This window comes from Oncorhynchus masou, chromosome 31 (genome assembly GCF_036934945.1).
Source record: "Oncorhynchus masou masou isolate Uvic2021 chromosome 31, UVic_Omas_1.1, whole genome shotgun sequence".
NCBI classification, from domain to species: domain Eukaryota; kingdom Metazoa; phylum Chordata; class Actinopteri; order Salmoniformes; family Salmonidae; genus Oncorhynchus; species Oncorhynchus masou.
Window position 1 is genome coordinate 79,182,922 of NC_088242.1, and position 22,668 is coordinate 79,205,589.

A 22,668-nucleotide genomic window follows, 5' to 3' on the forward strand; every position below is an offset into this window, starting at 1 on the left:
ACAGAAACTCTCTGACAAATAGAGGTGTCAGAAAAACGACATTGCCACATACAGATATGTTGATGAATTTCCTTACAATGCACCAGTGGCAGAAAATGCAATGCTTGGCATGTTACTTCACACACACAACCGAGACCGTGAAAGATAAGTGGGAATTGAATTGTTCAATCGATTCACATTTAGAAAATATTAGAAATGTTTTGACATGTAGACACGTAATGCAATTTAGTGATAGACCCAGAACTGAAATTCTTGTTTGTAATTATATTGTTCTAACAATATATCACATTAACATTTTTGGAGCCTCAAGGGTATAACTTATTTCTGATTAGGGTTGCAAAGCTACCTATAATTTACCAAAGTTACAAGAATCTTCAGTAATTTTGGTAACTAACAGAAAATATATGGCAATCTATAACTTTGGTTATTTACGCTTGAATAACTTTACAAAAAAAAATATTTATATGAAGTATAATTGTCCATATTGTCCATGAGGTTCTAGTAGATTTACCATTATTGTTCAAGAGAAAAGAGCCTAACTAATGAAAAAAGCATCTATTTAACAATTAAATTATTTACAATTAACTCTGCAACTCTTCCAACTATTCACCTTTCTTCACAACTGCCACCAGTTTGACACCAAAACATCGATAACAAATACATATTGACATCGTAAAATAAATGAAAGTGTAAAAAAAAAATATATATATTTAATGCTGAAACACCAATGGTATTCACTAAGTTGATGGTTTATATTTAGGATAACCTTTTACAGCTTTGTCATTCTATTTTTAAATAATATTATTTAATTATTTCAGATATTTTACATGTGATAAGGCCACACAGAGGGGCAGAGATAATTACAGACACCTGTGATAATCTGAAGTACCCAAAAGGGCCACTGGATAAAATCCTTGATAAAATCCTTGAAAGATACCAAAATTCTGGTAATTTACTAGTACACTTAAAACGTTTCCAGTAATATACCGTCCCTTTGCAACCTATTTCTGAGAAAAAGCTGTATCCACACGTATGATGCACATATTGCACATACATATCACATGTAAATATTACAATATGTGTATTTCTGCAAAGACAATGTTTCTCTAACTCACTTCCAGGCTGATTTACATTTGAGTAATTTTAGTAATCTTATCCAGAGTGACATACAAGTGCAATTAATTTCAATTTGACAATTTCATAAATAATCACTCTGTTGGAGAAAAACAAGCCATGTCAGCCAGCACCCTTAAGATCTGTCTCAGAATTGTCTTCAGAAAGAAACAAAAGCAATGTCAATCCAAGACACACATTTACCGGCATAAGCATGGCACTTTAAATGTCACTTTGTGTTAGGTTAAATAATTTATATGCAAAACACCTTAGACAAACACGTTTACAGCCTTTTGAGGGACCTAAGCAAAATTTTGACGGAGGAGGGAAAACAAACGTTTTTGAGTTCATTTCCTGTAATTGTACAAATTTTTGCCATGGGGCGTAGAGAAAATGTTGCAGTTTTAAACAAGTTGCTGCAATTATACACCTTTTGCCATTGGGAGGAGAGAAGATTTTGCAAGCTCTCTCTCTCACCCTGGATCATTTTGTGTTGTGCGGAGCAGAGCGTTCATCCTTCAGATGCCAGTAACAAGGCCAGATCAAACAGTGGTCTCAGTCTCCCTGCTGCTCCATGGGGGATCGCTGGAGGGGGCAGGGAGGAATAGCATTGTCACTGCCAATGCGTGCTGATTGTGATTGCACTTCAAATACAGCGACAAATGGCTCCCACTTTACACAGATTCTGCAATGTTTTGATGTCAATAAAATGTCCCTACGGTGCTATTCATTCTTTCTTTTTCTTTAAAAGCCCCAAAAAGGGGAGGTTTCATGTGGAGGTACTCCTTAAAACATCAGAGTGCCCTCTTTCTGAGGTTAGCTGCCAAGAGGGATAAAACACCACTGCATGGTGAGCTCCTGTCTGAAGATGTCAATATTACTGGTTACACAAAGATTATTTAAGAATATTATTTCTTATACCATTAAAGTACAATGGACATGATGGCCAATCATTCCACAAAGCGAAGCCAACAATGGTCCCACTTTATAAACATTGTAAATCCAAATTAGAGGTAAAATGTGTTACACAGAAAGCAGCTAGCTATCTGAGGGTGCCAACAGAAGGGGATTTGGTAAATACGCACTTACCCTGCTGGGTACCTATATCAAATAGAAGATGGTTGCTATTGTACAATCCAACGGGCTTAATTTGATATGAAATACATCTGTTTGCTGTAAAGACAAAAGCCTACAGTCTCAAACAATCCATTGAAACAGAAAATGGTAATGCCTGGATGTGTTTATAGGTGAGGAGATTTTATTTTATTTAAGGCATGTGTTGGGTTCACATATCAGTGAATTCAGACAGGTGTTTTCCCCTAGAGATAGCTACTGCTAATGAGTCAACACTCTTCTCAGGGCATACTACTCCTTTATCCCTGCATGCACGAGTTGGACATTGTTAAGTCATAACCAAGCTGCATCTAATTACATTAATTGGATCAATGCACAAACGGTCTTGTTTGAACACCTGCTGTAAATAATTGTATTGCCTGGGAACAGACTGAATATGTAGCACACTATTTGTGGCACCATAATGGGGAGAGTTTCTCCATGTAAATGTGTAATCATGATGTTTCAGACAACCTGCCAGCCAGCCTGTTCAGCATAGACACAGCGCAGAAGTATGTGAGAGTTGTAATAAGGCTACTTTGCACAAATTGTAGGTATAAGATATAAGGAGCGTCTTTAAATATGAAGTATTTTTATAAAACATTCTAAGACTATCAGTTACAATTAGGACGTACACTGTAGCCTAGTTAGTATCATAAAACATGTAGGCCTAACAGGTGAATGGTGACATTTGATTATGCTTAGGTAACACTTGTTGTTGAAATTAAATATTCCATTCGACTAAAATGCCCCCGATTATTTGGACTAAACAGCGGTGCTGAAAATTATTAGACTTGAGCGAGAACGTGTCCCGCACAGCCTATTACTCGACTTTGGAGCTGGTCACCCCGGTGGTGCTGAAATGATTAGTGAACAGGTTTTTAACAAGTCACCTCACGCTGAATAGTAAAGCACGTTACTTTTGTGTTATATTTGTTCCAGAAATGTGAGTAAGCTTTTATATTTGCTTGATTTCCAAGGTTAACCAGTATAAATTAATTAACTTATTATGGTATTTTAAAAACATCGTATTTCTATATGCTTCCAGAGGTCATCACCAGCATAACTTACTACTTGGCTATGGTCATTGCTATTACAAGGCTGCAAAACGAGTTCACAACTACGTGTTGTATGACATTATAGTAAAATAATTATTCAATTCAAACATTGAGAATTAGTCATTATTTAAACCATCAAACTGAAGTGACAATTTCTTATGGTCGAAGCTACACGGGAGCATGCGTTCCCATATGAGTCTAAAGTAGGCCTAAAATAGAACGATAAACGTTGTCTTATTTCAACCATCCAATTCGCCAGTCACCCTTAAACAAAAGTATTGTAGGCTACCATAACAGTAAATACGAGGACATAGCCAACTGGCTGATATGGATTTGTCAGGGATAACTGTAATAAAGAGCTCTTCAAATTTAATTATAGCCATTATGTAAACACAACCACAGGGACATTATCTTTCTTTGCGGGGGTCTTTCCTATAATCAATATAACCTTTTCGCAAGCCTTCGGTCTTCTCCTTCTAACTGCCGGAGAGAAACCAGAAAATGTCACTTTGAACTTTGCTTAGGGGCTATTACACAGTAACAAAGTGCAGATTTTCTCTGACCTTCTGTTTTTATAGTCGAATAAAACATTTGTAATGGGGAGGTTAAAGGGCATATGTAGGCTATCATATCCTACTAAAAATCGTACAATAGGTTATTGTTCACATTATGCGAAAATATAAAGCATAGATTTCACTGATTATATAGGCTATCACAGGAACATTACGAATCTACAGGAACAGTTTATGCTATAGACACCCTCAGAAATAATTCCAACAAGTTGTGCTCGCTGCGTTCTACCTGTTGATATGATCAGCATCCCTCCCGACATGAACTATTGCGGTTTGACCACTCGTCCCACGTATACATCTGAAAGTGTGGTACAAGAGTATGAAAAAATGAATCAAAATGAAAAGTCACATTTGTGAAATAATCAAATGTTCAACTCAATAGAGTCACATACATACGCCCACGATGTGACCCACATATTGGCATGCATTTAATATCCTTTCTTTGCATTTCAGCTCCACCTCTCAAGTCTCATTTTGCCAACTTGCCTTCTAGAGAATCAGGCGTATAATTGTAGCAATGCTTAGTTCTTTGTCAATCAGATGTGGCTTGTTTCAGGCGGTTTTGCAAAACACGATTTATAGTCAAGAGAAAACAGACTACCCTCCTTATGTACCTGTGTTTCTTTACATCCATACCTCATTCATTATTGTATCATTCTATCTTTCAGCAAACATAAAACAACAAGAGTCGAACAGAAATCAGAGATTTACCTTGCAGATGCTGTCTGCGCCGCCTCTGGAACTGGAATCGAAAGTATTGACTGTGTATCTTTCTGCCATGTGCCGTATCACAACCTACAGTTTTTTATGATGGCCATATCCATTTAAATCCCGATTCGTCCCCACAGGTGGCCTGTCAATTTCATGAGCGTGACGTCACCTTACGAAGGAGAGACATAAAAACCCATCTTTCACAACAAAAGTCCTATAGAGGATGTATTTTAGAATGAGATAATAAATGGTAGCCAGTAGCTTTAGTTGTAAAAATCAGCATGCTAGACCTACACTAGGCTATACATGTATCTTAGAATAGTTTTTTCTATAACATTGTTCTGTTCATTTGCATGAGATTCTTATTGGAGAGAATGGTCAAATTTTAATGACACCATGATCACAATGACCCATAGACCTAACGTTTACAACCTCAGTGGTGTTATTAATACATGTCAACTATATGTGCAAGCATATGGGCAAATGTCACATTCAGTTCGGAAATTGTTTATACATGTAGCCTTATATAAACACACGGAAAGAACAGAGTAAATCTAGCTCCTATTATTTTAGCAACAGAGGGAAATAGGATACACCGACCGTTTGTATGCATTATCTATTGTATTTGAGGTTTCCTCCATGCATCTCAATACTCGTGACTATTCTAATTTTCATGTCTCCAGCGACAGTGATTAAATTACCAGAAAATACAACATTGATACTGTCTGTACTTTAAATACAAAAGCTGCAAGAGAAAAATAACAACTAAACATTTTTGAACAATGCTCATCTAGTTATTTAGCAGGCAATTTGCTTCTTTGAATGCATTTTGTTTAGACCACCAAGCATGATCCCCCATTCCCTCAATCAATGTCTCTTTTTGAGTCCGAATCCTTCATAAAAAGAGCCTCTCCCAGTCAGCACCACTTCCTTCACTGCAATAATAAGAGGAACTAAATTGCTGTCAATGCTCAACAAATAAATTGGAAAATTATGTTAGATTTTACTTTAAAATGGTTTTTACGCACTTAGCAGATGACAGCTGCAAAAAGCACAGTCTGCAATTGTACATTTCCATGATTTTGAAGAAAAAGCTGCACAAGAGTGTATTTTCAGACACAAATGTGCTACCCCATTGTGCTGAGAACTTTAGTGTTCTCCTCCCAGACTAAACATGATTCTTTTAAATGTTTGATTCATTATATTTGTATCTCCATGTGTGTGTCTGTGTGTGCGCAAGTGTCTGTGTGTGATGTATTTATCCATGGGGGTGTGTTTTGCCTATATGTGTGTTCTTCTGCATCTTGACAAATGTTTCTTTAGAGATGAAAGTAAAGATAGTTTTTTTACTCTGATGTGTGTTTGAGGCACCACTGAAAGCTCACAATGGCTCTGTACTGACAATGACATCTTCAAGTCTCTGAGCAGTTATATAGGGATAGTGGAGAAATACCTCTTCATCTGTGACTATCTGTAGTGTTTTCTCTTTATTCAATAGACCATTAGACACTAGTGTTTGTGGTTCTCTTATACTGTAGCTACAATGTCATATCATTCTGAGTTGAATGTGTATGCCTCTTACATAATGTAATATAACAACCTATGTTCTAGATATACAGTGAATATACAGGACATTAAGAACACTTTCCATGACATAGACAGACCAGGTGAATTCAGGTGAAAGCTATGATCCCTTATTGATGTCACTTGTTAAATCCACTTCAATTAGTGTAAATGAAAGGGTTGAAGACAGGTTTAAGAAGGATTTATAAGCCTTGAGACAATTGAGACATGAATATGTGTGCCATTTAAAGGACGAATGGACAAGTCAAAAGATTTAAGTGCCTTTGAACAGGGTATGGTAGTCGGTGCCAGGTGCACCAGTTTGTCTCAAGAACTGGTGCCACTCAATATTAGGAAAGTGTTCCGAATGTTTGGTATACTCAGTGTATATCACTGTGTGGTTGCAGGATGACTGGTATGAGCACAATGAAATGAGGATACAACACAATTTAACAACAGTATGGTTTTAATATACATTGAAATGTCTTCACACAGCATGGATAACCAGTCTCCCATCACATTTGGAGACTTAGAAAGCCCTAGGCGTCAAGTAAGTGTTGCTGGGGTGTTGTCTTTATTCAGAGGGTTTTTATCAGCTGTACAGGGCTACAGCACAACTGATAAGAGTTTGGTTACATATCGCCAAAGAGCAGCCAAGTTCAAAAGTTGCACTAACACATGTCCATATCAGTGTTATGCAAACATGCACAGAACAATTCCTTGTTTGCCTAAGCAGCCTATAAGTAATTAATTGTGTTCATTGAGATGGAGCATCTGTTTATCCATACCCCTGACCCACCAAGAATCCCTGAACACCTGGCACAAGGCATCTCTTTTCTAGGTAACTGTGCTCATCAGATAATGACCTCTCCCTGGGTTAATACTTACAAACAAGGGATCCTTTTTCTGACAAAGCAGGGTTTCTACCCAGGGCCTAGTTCTATACTTTTAGACAGAGGGAATTTTAAACCATGACATAAACATCAGAAAAGGAAAGAGTGCAAACAAACAGGATAGTCACATCAAACCACTGCTGGGGTCAGAGTTAGAGTGTTCTGCAATAGATGGACAAGTTTCTTTTGCACTAATGCGTCTTATACACTCAGCAGAGCAGTAATAATAGAAAAGTGCCCATCACTCTTCTCTCAAACCGTATTCAGAATGGCAGAAATTGCCACCCTCTACATCGACAGAGAAGTTGCGGCACAGACATGCGCAACGGTTATGTCCCCCACTGAGGCCCCCTTAGCTTTCTCCTGGAGAGGTAAAAAGGGTGATTCAGCCAGAGTCCAGGCGCTAGTGTTTGACCTCACTGCCTCCTTTTAAGGGTTTTTGAAAAATGGCTAATAATTTCTTTCCCCAACTTCTCATCCATCTCCACTGACCTTGCTAGAAGAAGGTGCCCCTAGAAAAGCGTTGTCATTGTTCTGTTGTTATCTTCACTGCACAGTCCATATGTGCTTCGTAAAAGCGTAAAAATAGGAAGAAATAATCAGTACTATAAGGAAAAACAGTAAAGTCTTCTAACTGTATATAATAGCACTCTGAAGAGTTTCATGTTTGATATAATAGCATGAATCATACGAGCAAACACATGGCACTACTCATGAACACACATGTAAATGCGCCAACAAGTAAGTGGCATGACTACATCCTTGACTGCTGTGTTCCTTCTCACCATCTTTACTTTGTCATTAATTCAGCATTGAGAGATATCTGTGTTAAACTGCACTTAAAATCATCCCATACTTGAAGAAAATTTAAAATGTGGAATGTTGAGCAGTAAGGTTCCCCATTATACAAGAAAAGGGACAAATCTTGGTGGGCTAAACACTATTTTCAGCCTGGAAATGGAGTTCTGAAAAACATTCAGATATAGAAATACGTCCTGTGATGCAGTTTCATGCAAGAATCAAACACAAAATGTAAAATAGAAGCCACAGGTTCTGAAAGTATTTTTGTAAGTAGGTTATTGTAAGAAGGAAATTAAATTCAGGAATATTAAAATGTCATGGAAATGTGATCACATTCAAATTACATTTGGAGTTCCATTTCGTTATAAGTATTTTATAACTGTATCCAAAATAATAAAATACTGTACATTATATCATGAAACAATGAATACTATCAACTATCCAGACACAAAACTGTTACATTAAGCAAATTATGCAGGCTTTCTATTACATTCTAAATGATTGATGATCTTTTAATAGTGATAAACATCCAATTGTCTTCCTCTGAAAATCAAGTAGTGATCTCTTAGGAAATGAAGAGAAAGATAGTCTTTGTCTTTGTTGATTGATTTAGATGAGAGTTGCACTATTCGAACTGATTGGCTGTGTTCATGCCAAGTAACTGATGTACCATAGTTTGTAACATCCTTTTAACTTCAGTTCTTTGAATGTAAATCTCTTAAAAGTTGATGCATTGAAATGGACTTGTGAGGATGCCGTTACTTCTCAGAAAACCGTGAATTTACTTCACTCACAAAGACTTGAAAGGCTCAGATAGGTAGAGATAGCCGGATAGAGTTGCATGCGTATTTAGTGCGTCTTGCAAAGTTAAAAGCTTTTCCAAAATGTCAAATACAACCCTTTAGGAAAATAGACATACAAAAATGGTGAAACAATGTATTTCTGCCTACTCTTTGTACTAAGAGCAACCTTTTCAAACTGCTATTTCAGCATCAAGAGGAAATGTACAAAAATATTATGAGGGAAAAATGTACACAATAAATGTATAATTATTAACTATCCATGTCATTTTCCAACTAGCCTACTATCTTTCTACAGGTCTACACTTATTTTAAATACAGTGCCTTCAGAAAGTATTCATACCCTTGACTTTTTCCACATTTTGTTGTGTTACAGCCTGATTTTTAAATTAGATTCAATTGAGATTTTATGTCACTGGCCTACACAGAATACCCCATAATGTTTTTTGAAATGTTTACAAATTCATACAAAATGCAAAGCTGAAATGTCTTGAGTATTCAACCCCTTTGTTATGGCAAGCCCAAATAAGTTCAGGAGTAGAAATGTGCTTATCAAGTCACATAATAAGTTGCATGGACTCATTCTGTGTGCAATAATAGTGTTCAACATGATTTTTTAATGTGTACCTCATCTCTGTACCCCACACATACAGATACAGTTGAAGTCAGATGTTTAAATACAATGAGGTTGGAGTTATTAAAACTCGTTTTTCAACCACTCCCCAAATTTCTTGTTAACAAACTATAATTTTGGCAAGTCGGTTAGGACATCTACTTTGTGGATGACACAAGTAATTTTTCCAACAATTGTTTACAGACTGGATATATTTCAATGCCTGCCTTCAAACTCAAACTTTGCTTGACATCATGGGAAAATCAAAAGAAATCAGCCAAAAGACCCAATAAAAAAATTGTAGACCTCCTGTCACGGCTTTCGTCAGAAGAAGAAGAGGAGTCATCGGACCAAAATGCAGCGGGGTACGTGTTCATCTTTATTAGCTTAACTGACTGAACACTGAATACAAAATAACAAAAGAAACATTTCTGCAAGGTGCAACCAACACTAAACAGAAAATAACCACCCACAACTAACAGTGGGAAAACAGGCTACCTAAGTATGGTTCTCAATCAGAGACAACGAAAGACAGCTGTCCCTGATTCAGAACCATACCTGGCCAAAACATAGAAATACAAAACCTAGACATACAAACATAGAATGCCCACCCACATCACACCCTGACCAAACAAAAAATAGAAACATACAAAGCAATCTACGGTCAGGGCGTGACACCTCCACAAGTCTGGTTCATCCTTGGGAGCAATTTCCAAACGCCTGAAGGTACTGTGTTCATCTGTATAAACAGATAACCACCATGGGACCACGCAGCCGTCATACCGCTGAAGAAGGAGACGCGTTCTGTCTTCTAGAGATGAACGTACATTGGTGTGAAAAGTGCAAATCAATCCCAGAACAACAGCAAAGGACCTTGTGGAGATGCTGGAGGAAACAGGTACAAAAGTATCTATATCAACAGTAAAACGAGTCCTATATCAACATAACCTGAAAGGCCACTCAGCAAGGAAGAAGCCACTGCTCCAAAAAAAGCCAGACTACGGTTTGCAACTACACATAGGGACAAATATCATCCTTTTTGGAGAAATGTCCTCTGGTCTGACGACACAAAAATAGAACTGTTTGGCCATAATGACCATCGTTATGTTTGGAGGAAAAAGGGGGAGGCTTGCAAGCCAAAGAACACCATCCCAACCGTGAAGCACGGGGGTGCAGAATCATTCTGTGGGGTGCTTTGCTGCAGAAGGGACTGGTGCACTTCACAAAATATATGGCATCATAAGGGAGGAAAATTATGTGGATATATTGAAGAAACATCAAATCAAATGTATTTATATAGCCTTCTTACATCAGCTAATATCTCAAAGTGCTGTAAAGAAACCCAGCCTAAACCCAAACAGCAAGCAATGCAGGTGTAGAAGCACGGTGGCTAGGAAAAACTCCCTAGAAAGGCCAAAACCTAGGAAGAAACCTAGAGAGGAACCAGGCTATGAGGGGTGGCCAGCCCTCTTCTGGCTGTGCCGGGTGGAGATTATAACAGAACAGCAAGTCAGCACCTCAGGAATAAATGTCAGTTGGCTTTTCATAGCCGATATTTAAGAGTATCTCTACCCCTCCTGCTGTCTCCAGAGAGTTCAAAACAGCAGGTCTGGGGCAGGTAGCACGTCCGGTGAACAGGTCAGGGTTCCATAGCCACAGGCAGAACAGTTGAAACTGGAGCAGCAGCATGCCCAGGTGGACTGGGGACAGCAAGGAGGCAACATGCCAGGTAATCCTGAGGCATGGTCCTAGGGCTCAGGTCCCCCGAGAGAGAGAAAGAAAGAGAGAATTAGAGAGAGCATACTTAAATTCACACAGGACACCGGATAAGACAGGAGAAGTACTCCAGATATAACAGACTGACCCTAGCCCCCCGACACATAAACTACTGCAGCGTAGATACTGGAGGCTGAGACAGGAGGGGTTAGGAGACGCTGTGGCCCCATCCGATGATACCCCCGGACAGGGCCAAACATGCAGGATATAACCCCACCCACTTTGCCAAAGCACAGCCTCCACACCACTAGAGGGATATCTTCAACCACCAACTTACCATCCTGAGACAAGGCCGAGTATAGCCCACAAAGATCTCCGCCACGGCACGACCCAAGGGGGGGCGCCAACCCAGACAGGAAGATCACGTCAGTGACTCAACCCACTCAAGTGTCGCACCCCTCCTAGGGACGTCATGGAAGAGCACCAATAAGCCAGTGAATCAGCCCCTGTAATAGGGTTAGAGCCACTAAGCCACCTTTAAGTCTTTACTAAAGACCCACTGAAGAGATGATTCTTCAGTAAAGACTTAAAGGTTGAAACCGAGGTTGAGACCGAGTCTGCATCTCTCACATAGGTAGGCAGACCATTCCATAAAAATGGAGCTTTATAGGAGAAAGCCCTGCCTTCAGCTGTTTGCTTAGAAATTAGGAGGGACAATTAGGAGGCCTGCGTCTTGTGACCGTAGCGTATGTGTAGGTGTGTACGGCAGGACCAAATCGGAAAGATAGGTAGGAGAAAGCCCATGTAATGCTTTGTAGGTTAGCAGTAAAACCTTGAAATCAGCCCTTACCTTAACAGGAAGTCAGTCTAGGGAGGCTAACACTGGAGTAATATGATCACATGTTTTGGTTCTCGTCAGGATTCTGGCAGCCGTTTTTAGCACTAACTGAAGTTTATTTAGTGCTTTATCCGGGTAGCTGGAAAGTAGAGCATTGCAGTAGTCTAACCTAGAAGTAAGAAAATCATGGATTCATTTTTCTGCATAATTTTTGAACAGAAAGTTTCAGATTTTTGCAATGTTACGTAGTTGGAAAAAAGCTGTCCTTGAAACAGTCTTGATATGTTGGTCAAAAGAGAGATCAGGGTCCAGAGTAACGCCGTGGTCCTTCACAGTTTTATTTGAGACGACTGTACAACCATTTAGATTAATTGTCAGATTCAACAGAAGATCTCTTTGTTTCTTAGGACCTAGAACAAGCATCTCTGTTTTGTCCGAGTTTAAAAGTAGAACGTTTGCAGCCATCCACTTTCATATGTCTGAAACACAGGCTTCTAGAGAGGGCAATTTTGGGGCTTCACCATGTTTCATTGAAATGTACAGCTGTGTGTCATCCGCATAGCAGTGAAAGTTAACATTATGTTTTCGAATGACATCCCCAAGAGGTAAAATATATAGTGAAAACAATAGTGGCCCTAAAACGGAACCTTGAACATCTCAAGACCTCAGTCAGGAAGTTAAAACTTGGTATAAAATGGGTCTTCCAAATGGACAATGACCTCAAGCATACTTCCAAAGTTGTGGCAAAATGGCTTAAGGACAACAAAGTCAAGGTATTGGAGTGGCCATCACAAAGCCCTGACCTCAATCCTGTAAAGAATTTGTGGGCAGAACTGTAAAACTGTGTACAAGCAAGGAGGCCTACAAACCTGACTCAGTTACACCAGCTCTGTTAGGAAGAATTGGCCAACATTCTCCCAACTTATTGTGGGAAGCTTGTGGAAGGCTACCCGAAACGTTTGACCCAAGTTAAGCAATTTGAAGGCAATACTACCTAACACTATGTATGTAAACTATGTGTATGTAAACTTCTGACCCACTGGGAATGTGATGAAAGAAATAAAAGCTGAAATAAATCATTCTCTCTACTATTATTCTGACATTTTGTCACGTTCTGACCTTAGTTCCTTTGTTATGTCTTTGATTTAGTTTGGTCAGGGCTTGAGTTGGGGTGGGTAGTCTATGTTCATTTTTCTATGTTGAGTTTATGTATTTGGCATGGTATGGTTCTCAATCAGAGGCAGGTGTCGTTCGTTGTCTCTGATTGAGAATCATACTTAGGTAGCCTTTTCCCACCTGTGTTTTGTGGGTGATTATTTTCTGTTCAATGTTTTTCCATTGACAGTACAGGACTGTTCGTTTGTCATATTTTTGTTCATTTTTTTTTTTTTTTTAACATGGACACTTACCACGCTGCGCATTGGTCCTCATCTTCTTCCACCTACGACAATTGTTCCACATTTCACATTCTTAAAATTAAGTGGTGATCCTAACTGACCTATGACAGGGAATTTTTACTAGGATTAAATGTCAGGAATTGTGAAAAACAGAGTAAATGTATTTGGCTGAAGTGTATGTAAACTTCCGACTGAGGTCCCTCAGTCGAGCAGTGAATTTCAAACACAGATTCAACCACAAAGAAGGGCACTTATTGGTAGATGGTTGGTCATTGTATATTCCTTTGAGCATGATGAAGTTATTAATTACACTTTGGATGTTGTATTAATATACCCAATCACCACAAAGATACATGTGTCTTTCCTAACTCAGTTGCAGGAGGGGAAGAAAACTGCTCAGGGATTTCACCTTGAGGCCAATGGGGACTTTAAAACAGTTACAGAGTTGAATGACTGTGAAAGGAGAAAACTGAGGATTGATCAACAACATCGTAGTTACTCCACAATACTAACCTAAATGTCAGAGTGAAAATACAGGAAGCCTGTAGGGAATTAAAATAGTCCAAAACATCATGTTTGCAATAAGATACTAATGTAAAACCGCAAAAAATTGTGGTAAAGAAATTAACGTCATGTCCTGAAAGTGTTATGTTTAGGACAAATCCAACACAACACATCACTGAGTACCACTATTCATATTTTCAAGCATAGTGGTGGCTGCATCATGTTATGGGTATGCTTGTCATTGGCAAGGACTAGGGAGTTTTTTAGGATAAAAATAAATAGAATAGAGCTAAGCACAGGCAAAATCCTAGAGGAAAACCTGGTTCAGTCTGACACTGGGAGAGACATTTGCATTTCAGCAGGACAATAACTTAAAACACAAGGCCAAATATACACTGGAGTTTCTTACCAAGATGGCATTGAATGTTCCTGAGTGGTCTAGTTACAGTTTTGATTGAAAATCTATGGCAAGACCTGAAAACTGCTTCCTAGCAATGATCAACAACCAACTTGACAGAACTTTTTTTAAAGAATGTGCAAATATTGTACAATCCAGGTGCAGTTGTGTAAGTACTTGACTTTATCTGTATTTTACTGTACTATTTATATTTTTGACTACTTTTACACCTCATTCCTTAAGAAAATAATGTACTTTTACTCCATACATTTTCTGTGACACCCAAAAGTAGTGGTTACATTTTGAATGCTTTTAGCAGGACAGAAAAATCATCCAATTCAAGCACTTATCCCTGGTCATCCTGACTGCCTCTGATCTGTCGGACTCACTAAACACACATGTACATTTTGTCTGATTGCTGGAGTGTGCCCCTGGCTATCCGTAAAAAAATAAAATAATAAAAAAATAAAAATGGTGCCGTCTGGTTTGCTTAATATAAGGAATTTTAAATGATTTATTCTGTTTCTTTTGACATTTTAGCAATTACATTTACTTTTGATAATAAAGTATATTTAAAACCAAATACATTTAGACTTTTACTCAAGTGGTATTTTACTGGGTGACTTTAACTTTTACCTTTACTATTAATGTACTTTACTTTTACTCAAGTAATACAATTGTTTTTTTTCCCACCACTGTCCAGGTATGCAAAGCTCTTAAAGACTTACCCAGAAAGACTCACAGATATAATCGCTGCCAAAGGTGATTCTAACATACATTGACTCAGGGGTCTAAATACTAATGTAAATTAGATATTTATGTATTTAAATTTCAATAAATGTGCAAACATTTCTAAAAACATTTTTTTCACTTTATCATTATGGGGTATTGTGTGTAGATGGGTGAAACAAAACATCTATTTAATCCATTTTGAATTCAGGCTGTAAAAAAAGTGGAATAAGTCCAGGGGTATGAATACTTTCTGAAGGCACTGTGTGTTTATTTTCCATTAGCTGTTAAACATACGTCTTTGAAATAGTCCCTTGAGGTCTCTCGTCCTTATCCCAGTCCGCTCATAATTACAGCCTCTGTGTCTGTGGAGCATATGGAGGAAGTCAATTGATCTAGGCTCTATCCCTCTATTCCCCCAGAAAGAATGGCCCAAAAGTGTTTGAATACCCCTTCTGCCATAGCCTTTTCTCAATCCAAATCATACTTTGCAAACAGCTGCTTAAAGCTGAGGTGAAAAGAGTATGAGACGTACAGTACAATAAATTAATGAGCTGATATACAAAACCCAAAAGAAAAAGTGTGGGAGAGGATAATGTTCCTGAATAAGTTATTTATGTGCTACACACATCCCCTCTGAGTAACAAAGCACCAGGTATTATTATTGGGTATTTTAAAAAATACCACAGAAGGCTTGCATTGCATTACATGGTAAAATCTACAGTACATGGAAAAGTAGACCATTTTATGTTATTGCCAATGTTTTTAGCACTACCTTTCCTTGTTCACAGCATGCTATTACTGGGAATTATGACTTGTAATCTGCGAGACAGGTTCGTCAGGGATAATTGCACATAGAGCCATTATCATGCTCTCAAGGCCAAGCATGAAGGCTTTCTTCTGTTGGTCTTCCTTCTGCTTTTTCTGTGCAATTTTTGAGTCTTAAGAAGAAGATCCATTTTGAGATTGTATAGAACATTGAATCATTAAGACCCATATCTCTCCATCCCCTACTTTGTGATGGTTTCAGTTGATTAGACCTATTAGCAGGGCCAGTAGTGTACTATGACCAAGAAAAACTCTGATCAGGTCACATGGCCAGGAAAACTTCTGAACTGAATTTGTCAGCTATATGCGAGTGGAGGTTTTCTCATTTAATCACTTCATGTTTCTCTATTAGGGTTTCATTCTGACCACATATTTAAAGTAATTATATTCAAATTAATTTCAAGTCGAAAAAACACTATTAGGGCCCCAGGAAATCACAGGGTCTGTGCCCCAGGCAATTTCTGTGTCATTGCAGTGAAGGCTTACGACCAGTCTGTATTTGGTCAAATGTGGAGTCAACGTGATGCAATACTCTTTTCAACCTGAATTTACGGAGGCGCTGTGAGGAATGGTTCCACGGAAGAGGATGCGTCTTCGCTGACGGCTCTATTAGCTAGCTAACTAATACCAACAACATTGAACAGTGTTGAGAAATCACGACTCACTTATGTCGTATGTGCAGAACAAATGTTCCAAGCTTGTCATACATTCGTTTTTTTATTGCCTGCCCTCAAGACGCTAGCCTCAAGCCTGTAAGTTAAACGTTATTCCCGCACTTGTCATTCAGCACTAGTACCAAATAAATTTATAAGCCTTCTGTCTGGGCTAGTACTAGTAGCAAGCTAACGTTAGCATACCGGCTTGACAATGTATTTCTGTTGGTGGTGTATTTTGCTGCATCTGTTTCTGTCTGGCCCAAAACGAAATAATATTCAGCTTCGTTTCGGGAAGCTTGTGACTTTAGATGGAACGCTAGCTAGCTGCTATTTTTCAGGGCTAGCTTGGTAGTTAGCATGTTAGTATGAATGGAAAATGGGAGCCACACTTTTTTTCCTGCGGTTAATCTGTAAAATGAAATAATGACCTACTAACCCGTCGCCAAGTTATTGGTTCTGACTAGGTGGAATACAGCTACGAACGTATCAGGCTAGGATAATTTACTTAGCAGGTTAGGTAAATTAACAGCAGACTGAGGCTAAGAAAAGAGTTAGGGTTAGCTAAATTGCTCTCTTAACCTGCTACGAAAAGTTACTTCCGCTCTTAGCTGTACTCTATCGACTCACTACACAGGCTAATTGCGCATAGCCCATAGAGAACAATAGTAATGGATTTTTTTTGTAGGCACTAACTCCGCCATGTTTTTGGGGGATAAACGTCGGTAATAAGGCATGTTGTAAACACAGGTTTAGGAGATATTATCAATAAATCCATTCCAATAAGATCTGTTGGACAAAAGTTTGGATGTTGCCTCACCCATACCTACTTGTTAACAAAATTAAGGAAGTTTCCTTTAAAAGTATTCATAATTATTATCCTGCTAACCACTATATGAACAAGTTTAAGGCAAACATCACCTCAAATTGTTCCTTTTGTAATGACCACCCAGAAACAGTGTTGCATCTTTTTTTGGCATTGTATTCATGTAAGGAAACTGGCAAGACATCAGTAGATTTATAATTGAACACATTTATGAAGATCTTACACTATTGTGAAGAGATGTACTGCTTGGATTCTTAACCTACGATAGAAATACGCTGAAACATTTTTATGTAATTAATTTCATTATTCTTTTGGCCAAATTTCATATTCACAAATGTAAATTTACAAACAAAACACCACAGAAATAAATTGAACTGTATTTTAAGACAATTAAATACTCTACTAACAAAAGCTGTTAGAATTATAATTCTATGTATGTCCCTTGAGGTCCTTGTGTAATGCGATATTGTACCCCTAGACCAATTGTCCATTGTATATTATTTATATATATACTTGTGTTCTCACATGTACTTCGTGTATTGATATGTTGTTAATATTTAAAAAAGGCTTAGGAGATCTTAGACCTTTTGTTCTTTGAGATAATCTTCAGTTTAAATAAAGGTGAAATAAAAAAATTCAATAAAAATGTCACTTTTTGTGAATGTTGAAGAATTTATATATATATATATATATATATATATATATATATATATATGAACCTTTATTTAACTAGGCAAGTCAGTTAAGAACAAAATCTTATTTACATTGGCCGGGTTAGGCCATCAGACTCGGGCAACGCTCAGCCAATTTTACGCCGCTCTATGGGACTCCCAATCATGGCCAGTTGTGATGCACCTCTCGAGAGCCCCCGAAATGTAATCAAATTAAATACAAGCACAAAGACATCATAATTCATAAAGGTCATGTTAACTGAATATTATCTCATAGAACAAAACATATAAGATTTCCTAAGCCTGTGTTAACCTCAGGCCTTATTTTAAGCGTTTATCCCAAAACCCCATTATTTCCTGATTTATTTTCCACATAGGAATGGCTGATGAACCAGAGGTAACTTATTTCTGTATTTTAGGAATAGAAGCTGGCGAGCTCTATTGTGCATGTTTTCAAACACTGTGCAGAAGTGTCTGTGAACAAGGTGCGCTCTCTACTAAAGAACAGTGTTCAAAGTTTAATTCAATGGAAACAGTACTGTATTGAACAACCAGTTGAAGAACGGCGTGATTATGGTGGCCCAAAGGGAGATCGTGTATAGTGTGTGATGTACGAGTTTTGCGATTTCAAATGAACACACCCATTTTGATCAGGCCACACCCACCAAACGGGAGTGAATGGATTTTGCAGGGAAATTTTGTGTGATATTTTTGGGCAAATATTCATGATTTTACTGTGGCAGTGCTGGCATTTTGCATGGCAATTGCAATGGTGTCCAATTTGTTGTGGAAAATATGCATGTTTGTTGATGTGTGGCTTGATTGAACCATATTATGCAGGAAATGTGCAGTAATTGGTTGAAATTTCAAGCCCTCTTTTCTTTCTTTTTTTCCTGGATGGACTGGCTATTGAACATTTCACTGTTTTGAATGCATTGGCCAGTACCTACCCCATCATGTAATGTAGCAAATGTTGAAACGAACTGAACACAGCCCTGGAGTGTATTCATTAGTCGGACACTGTTGCAAAACATTTCACACCATTGCAAAATGTTTTGCGGCAGAAACGGTTTACTCCACGTAGAGTATTGGACAAATTCATGTAGGTCCCTCCCCCTTTTAGTTCCATTTGCTTCTATTTGTGTACGTTTCACATTGCTTGGTCTCAGTGAATACACCCCTGATCTAGGCTAAACTCATTTTAGTTAGAAATTACCTGTATGATATATTAATCTTCTGATAAGCTTGTTGCATTTTCAACTTAATTGTAAACTGATATAATCATTGTTTGTATTACCTCTTTTACCAGTTGCTATACAGAGAGATTTGTGATGTAGCAACCAGTAAGTGGGAGCTGGCAACAATCGAACCATGGAAGATGATTCCCCAACCCTGAAACCCAGGCGCATCCAGAACCAGAATGTAGTCCATCGACTGGAGCGGCGGCGGATCTTCTCTGGACGGGCTGGAGCCCACTGGTACCGCGTGCGCTGCTTCCACCAGAACCTTTTCCCCAACTTCACTGTGGTCAACGTAGAGAAGCCTCCCTGCTTCCTCCGCAAGTTCTCCCCAGATGGACGCTGCTTCATAGCCTTCTCCTCTGACCAGACCTCCCTGGAGATCTATGAGTACCAGGGCTGCCAGGCGGCTGAGGATCTGCTGCTGGGGCAGGATGGGGAGACCCTGGCCAATGGCAATGACCAACGCTCCCTCAACATCCGCGGCCGCCTCTTTGAACGCTTTTTTTCATTACTGCACGTCACTAATGTGGCCTCCAATGGAGAGCACCTGAACCGAGAGTGCAGCCTATTCACTGATGACTGTCGCTATGTGATCGTGGGCTCAGCGGTCTATGTGCCCGAGGAGCCCTCTCCACACTTCTTTGAGGTGTACCGCAACAATGAGTCTGTGACTCCCAACCCCCGCTCTCCGCTGGAGGACTACTCACTGCACATCATTGACCTGCACACTGGCCGGCTTTGTGACACCAGGTCCTTCAAGTGTGACAAGATCATCCTCTCGCATAACCAGGGACTCTACCTCTACCGTAACATACTGGCTGTTCTTTCTGTTCAGCAGCAGACAATCCATGTCTTTCAGGTATATATCTCATCCTGCATCACCCTCTGAACCCTATGCCTACCTGGAAGTAAGATTATCGAATGTAATTAACGTTTTTACAAACATTTTGCTTTCATCCGGTAGGTGACATCAGAGGGGACGTTCCTGGACGTGCGAACCATTGGTCGGTTCTGCTACGAAGACGACCTCCTCACTCTGTCTGCGGTGTATACTGAGGCCCGGGCCGAGGGCCAGCCAGGCTTCTCCCGCCTCTACAAGGAGAAGACCATCAACTCCCTGAAGCACAGACTACTGGTGTACCTGTGGAGACGGGCTGAGCAGGACGGCAGCGCCACCGCCAAGCGACGCTTCTTCCAGTTCTTTGACCAGCTGAGACAGCTGAGGATGTGGAAGATGCAGCTACTAGATGAGCACCACCTCTTCATCAAATATACCAGTGAGGACGTGGTCACCCTGCGAGTCACTGACCCCTCTCAGGTACACTTACCCCCTCTTCCCTAATTAAGTTTCTGTAATAAGGCCTTGTTGGTGTGGTAATCATACAAGTATGCACTTCTGAAAGTGCTATCTGTAAATCCAATCTGCAGTTGATTAGATCCTGTTATTTGATTTTGTTTTTCTGTACTATACATAAAGGGACTGGGGAATTAATACTGTAGATTCAGGCTCATTTCAGCTTATTGCTCAGAAAACTTCTGTTATGAAAAATTAAAATTGATTTTGTCTCAAACATTAACTATAGGCCTATTTCATATGATTCTTTGCTGCTGTGGCATTAGTGCATATCGTCTTTATTTCTAACTTCATATATGTCTGCTCTTCTCTCAGCCCTCGTTCTTTGTAGTGTACAACATGGTGAGCACAGAGGTGATGGCAGTCTTTGAGAACACCTCTGACAAACTGCTGGAGCTGTTTGAGAACTTCTGTGACCTGTTCCGGAACGCCACGCTCCACAGTGAAGCTGTTCAGTTCCCCTGCTCTGCCTCCAGCAACAACTTTGCACGGCAGGTCCAGAGAAGGTATTGGAGACTGGGGGGAAGGCCCACCACAGGGCTACCATGAAAATAAATCCCTACAGTGTGTCCCAGTCCAAAGGCTAATAAATTGAACCAATTTACAGAAATTAGACTCTTAAAACAGTGTTTAGTAGAGTTCTGAGAATTTCACAGTATTCCTTAGAATTTTTCAGTTAAGTGATTCAGAAATCCTTCTGCTTATGCTCCTTCCTCGTCAGGTTCAAAGACACCATAGTGAATGCAAAGTATGGCGGTCACACTGAGGCTGTGAGGAGGCTGCTGGGACAGCTGCCCATTAGTGCTCAGTCCTACAGCAGCAGCCCCTACCTCGATCTTTCTCTCTTCAGCTACGACGACAAGTGGGTGTCTGTGATGGAACGGCCCAAAACATGTGGAGACCACCCCATCAGGTAACATTGACTAGATAATGCTGATTTCTAATGTTTTTATCTGTAGGGCACAACAAACATTTTTGCTTTAAGTAAAAATGACATGTAATTAATAATCAGTCATTCATACCATAAAACTTCAATTAATAAAGGGGTGTTATTTGCTTCAACTGTGGAGCTGCCCCGAAGTCTGTTAGAGACATCAATCATTCAGAGTGAGATAGAGATTCTGTTAGATTCCACCGGAGCATGAATGCATAATTCAACTTGACCAGGTGTTTATTATAGAGACCGCCATTTATTAGCTAAAATGTGTAAATGATGCCTGGCCATTATAAAAGGCAGCGACTTGTTGGAGACTGTTTAATCAACATTTTATGGTAACTGTAAGCTCTCTTGTTTTTGAAACAATTACATTTATTGTTAGGAAATGAAACTACAATAACTAATAACGTCATAGGACAACCATTTGGTTGTTACTGTGTGTTCCTAGATACCCTCTTTCATTTCAAACTTGCATTTGAAAAGACTGACTGTTTTTCTTGTTAACTGCAGATTTTACGCTCGGGACTCTGGCTTGCTGAAGTTCAAGATCCAGGCAGGCCTCCTGGGCCGGCCCATTAACCATGCCGTCCGGCGGCTGGTGGCCTTCACATTCCACCCCTTTGAGCCGTTCGCCATCTCAGTACAGAGGACCAACGCTGAGTATGTGGTGAATTTCCACATGCGTCATGTCTGTATATGAGAGGAAAGCAGTGGACTAGACCTGGAGAACTTGGCATTGTACTGTGTCGAGCAAAAAGCAGTCACTCTGCCTTTTTTCTCTCCCTTGTGTGAGGAACAAAATAAGACTGGACTGTGGGCGGAACCACTTGAAGTTGAAATTGGGAGCTTGGGGATGGGGGATGGATTCCTTGCAGGGACCAAAGATGTTTTTGGCTGGCTCTCAAAATGTACTTTTTTGGTCACATTTTATTCTATGTATTTTTATTTAGCCTTTTTACATTTGTTTTATATTTCAATAAAATTATTTAAATATTGATTGTGATTCTTTATTATGAATATTTTACCAGAATAATGACTATCTGTAATATGCTTTGCTTAGTGGATTTAGTTATTAAAACTTGATTGGTCTAAAGCGTCTTTAACATGAGCAAAAAGGGGACAATGTAATTTATTTTCCTCTTTTCCAATTTAACAAATTATCTACTATATGTTGCTAACCTAGCTCATACTGTGTTAGAAATTAAATACATTATGTGGGTAAGTTATAAAGGAAATGACCATTAATGTTATTTGAAAATACCGATTCCTTTTTGAACCGATCACCGAAAACACTAAAGAATATCTGAGCACCGCTGTCTGTGGAATTATCTTAATTATCA

At 39.2% G+C, this 22,668-nt stretch overlaps 1 protein-coding gene and 1 long non-coding RNA gene across 2 annotated transcripts; one reads left to right on the forward strand and one right to left on the reverse strand.

The window, feature by feature from the left end:
* Nucleotides 1–692: 692 nt before the first annotated feature.
* LOC135525298 (uncharacterized) lies at nucleotides 693–4,651 on the reverse strand. Its single transcript, XR_010453117.1, has 3 exons — nucleotides 4,568–4,651; nucleotides 4,086–4,154; nucleotides 693–1,698 (listed from the first exon to the last, which is right to left on the reverse strand). It is a non-coding gene; the product is annotated as an uncharacterized LOC135525298 (long non-coding RNA).
* An 11,563-nt stretch (nucleotides 4,652–16,214) lies between these two features.
* Nucleotides 16,215–22,325, forward strand: LOC135524525 (DET1 homolog). The gene is made up of 6 exons (XM_064952126.1): nucleotides 16,215–16,398; nucleotides 19,106–19,896; nucleotides 20,002–20,355; nucleotides 20,707–20,897; nucleotides 21,113–21,304; nucleotides 21,839–22,325. Exons 2-6 carry the CDS (start codon nucleotides 19,168–19,170, stop codon nucleotides 22,026–22,028), a joined length of 1,656 nt encoding a protein of 551 aa, XP_064808198.1. The 5' UTR covers nucleotides 16,215–16,398; nucleotides 19,106–19,167; the 3' UTR covers nucleotides 22,029–22,325.
* Nucleotides 22,326–22,668: the final 343 nt, after the last annotated feature.

What these genes read in the sequence shown, in the direction of transcription:
- LOC135524525 (XM_064952126.1), top strand. Translation starts at nt 19,168, where the DNA reads ATGGAAGATGATTCCCCAACCCTGAAACCCAGGCGCATCCAGAACCAG. An exon ending in AGACAATCCATGTCTTTCAG is followed by an intron (nt 19,897 to 20,001) that starts GTATATATCTCA and finishes TTCATCCGGTAG; the next exon opens with GTGACATCAGAGGGGACGTT. An exon ending in GCACGGCAGGTCCAGAGAAG is followed by an intron (nt 20,898 to 21,112) that starts GTATTGGAGACT and finishes CTTCCTCGTCAG; the next exon opens with GTTCAAAGACACCATAGTGA.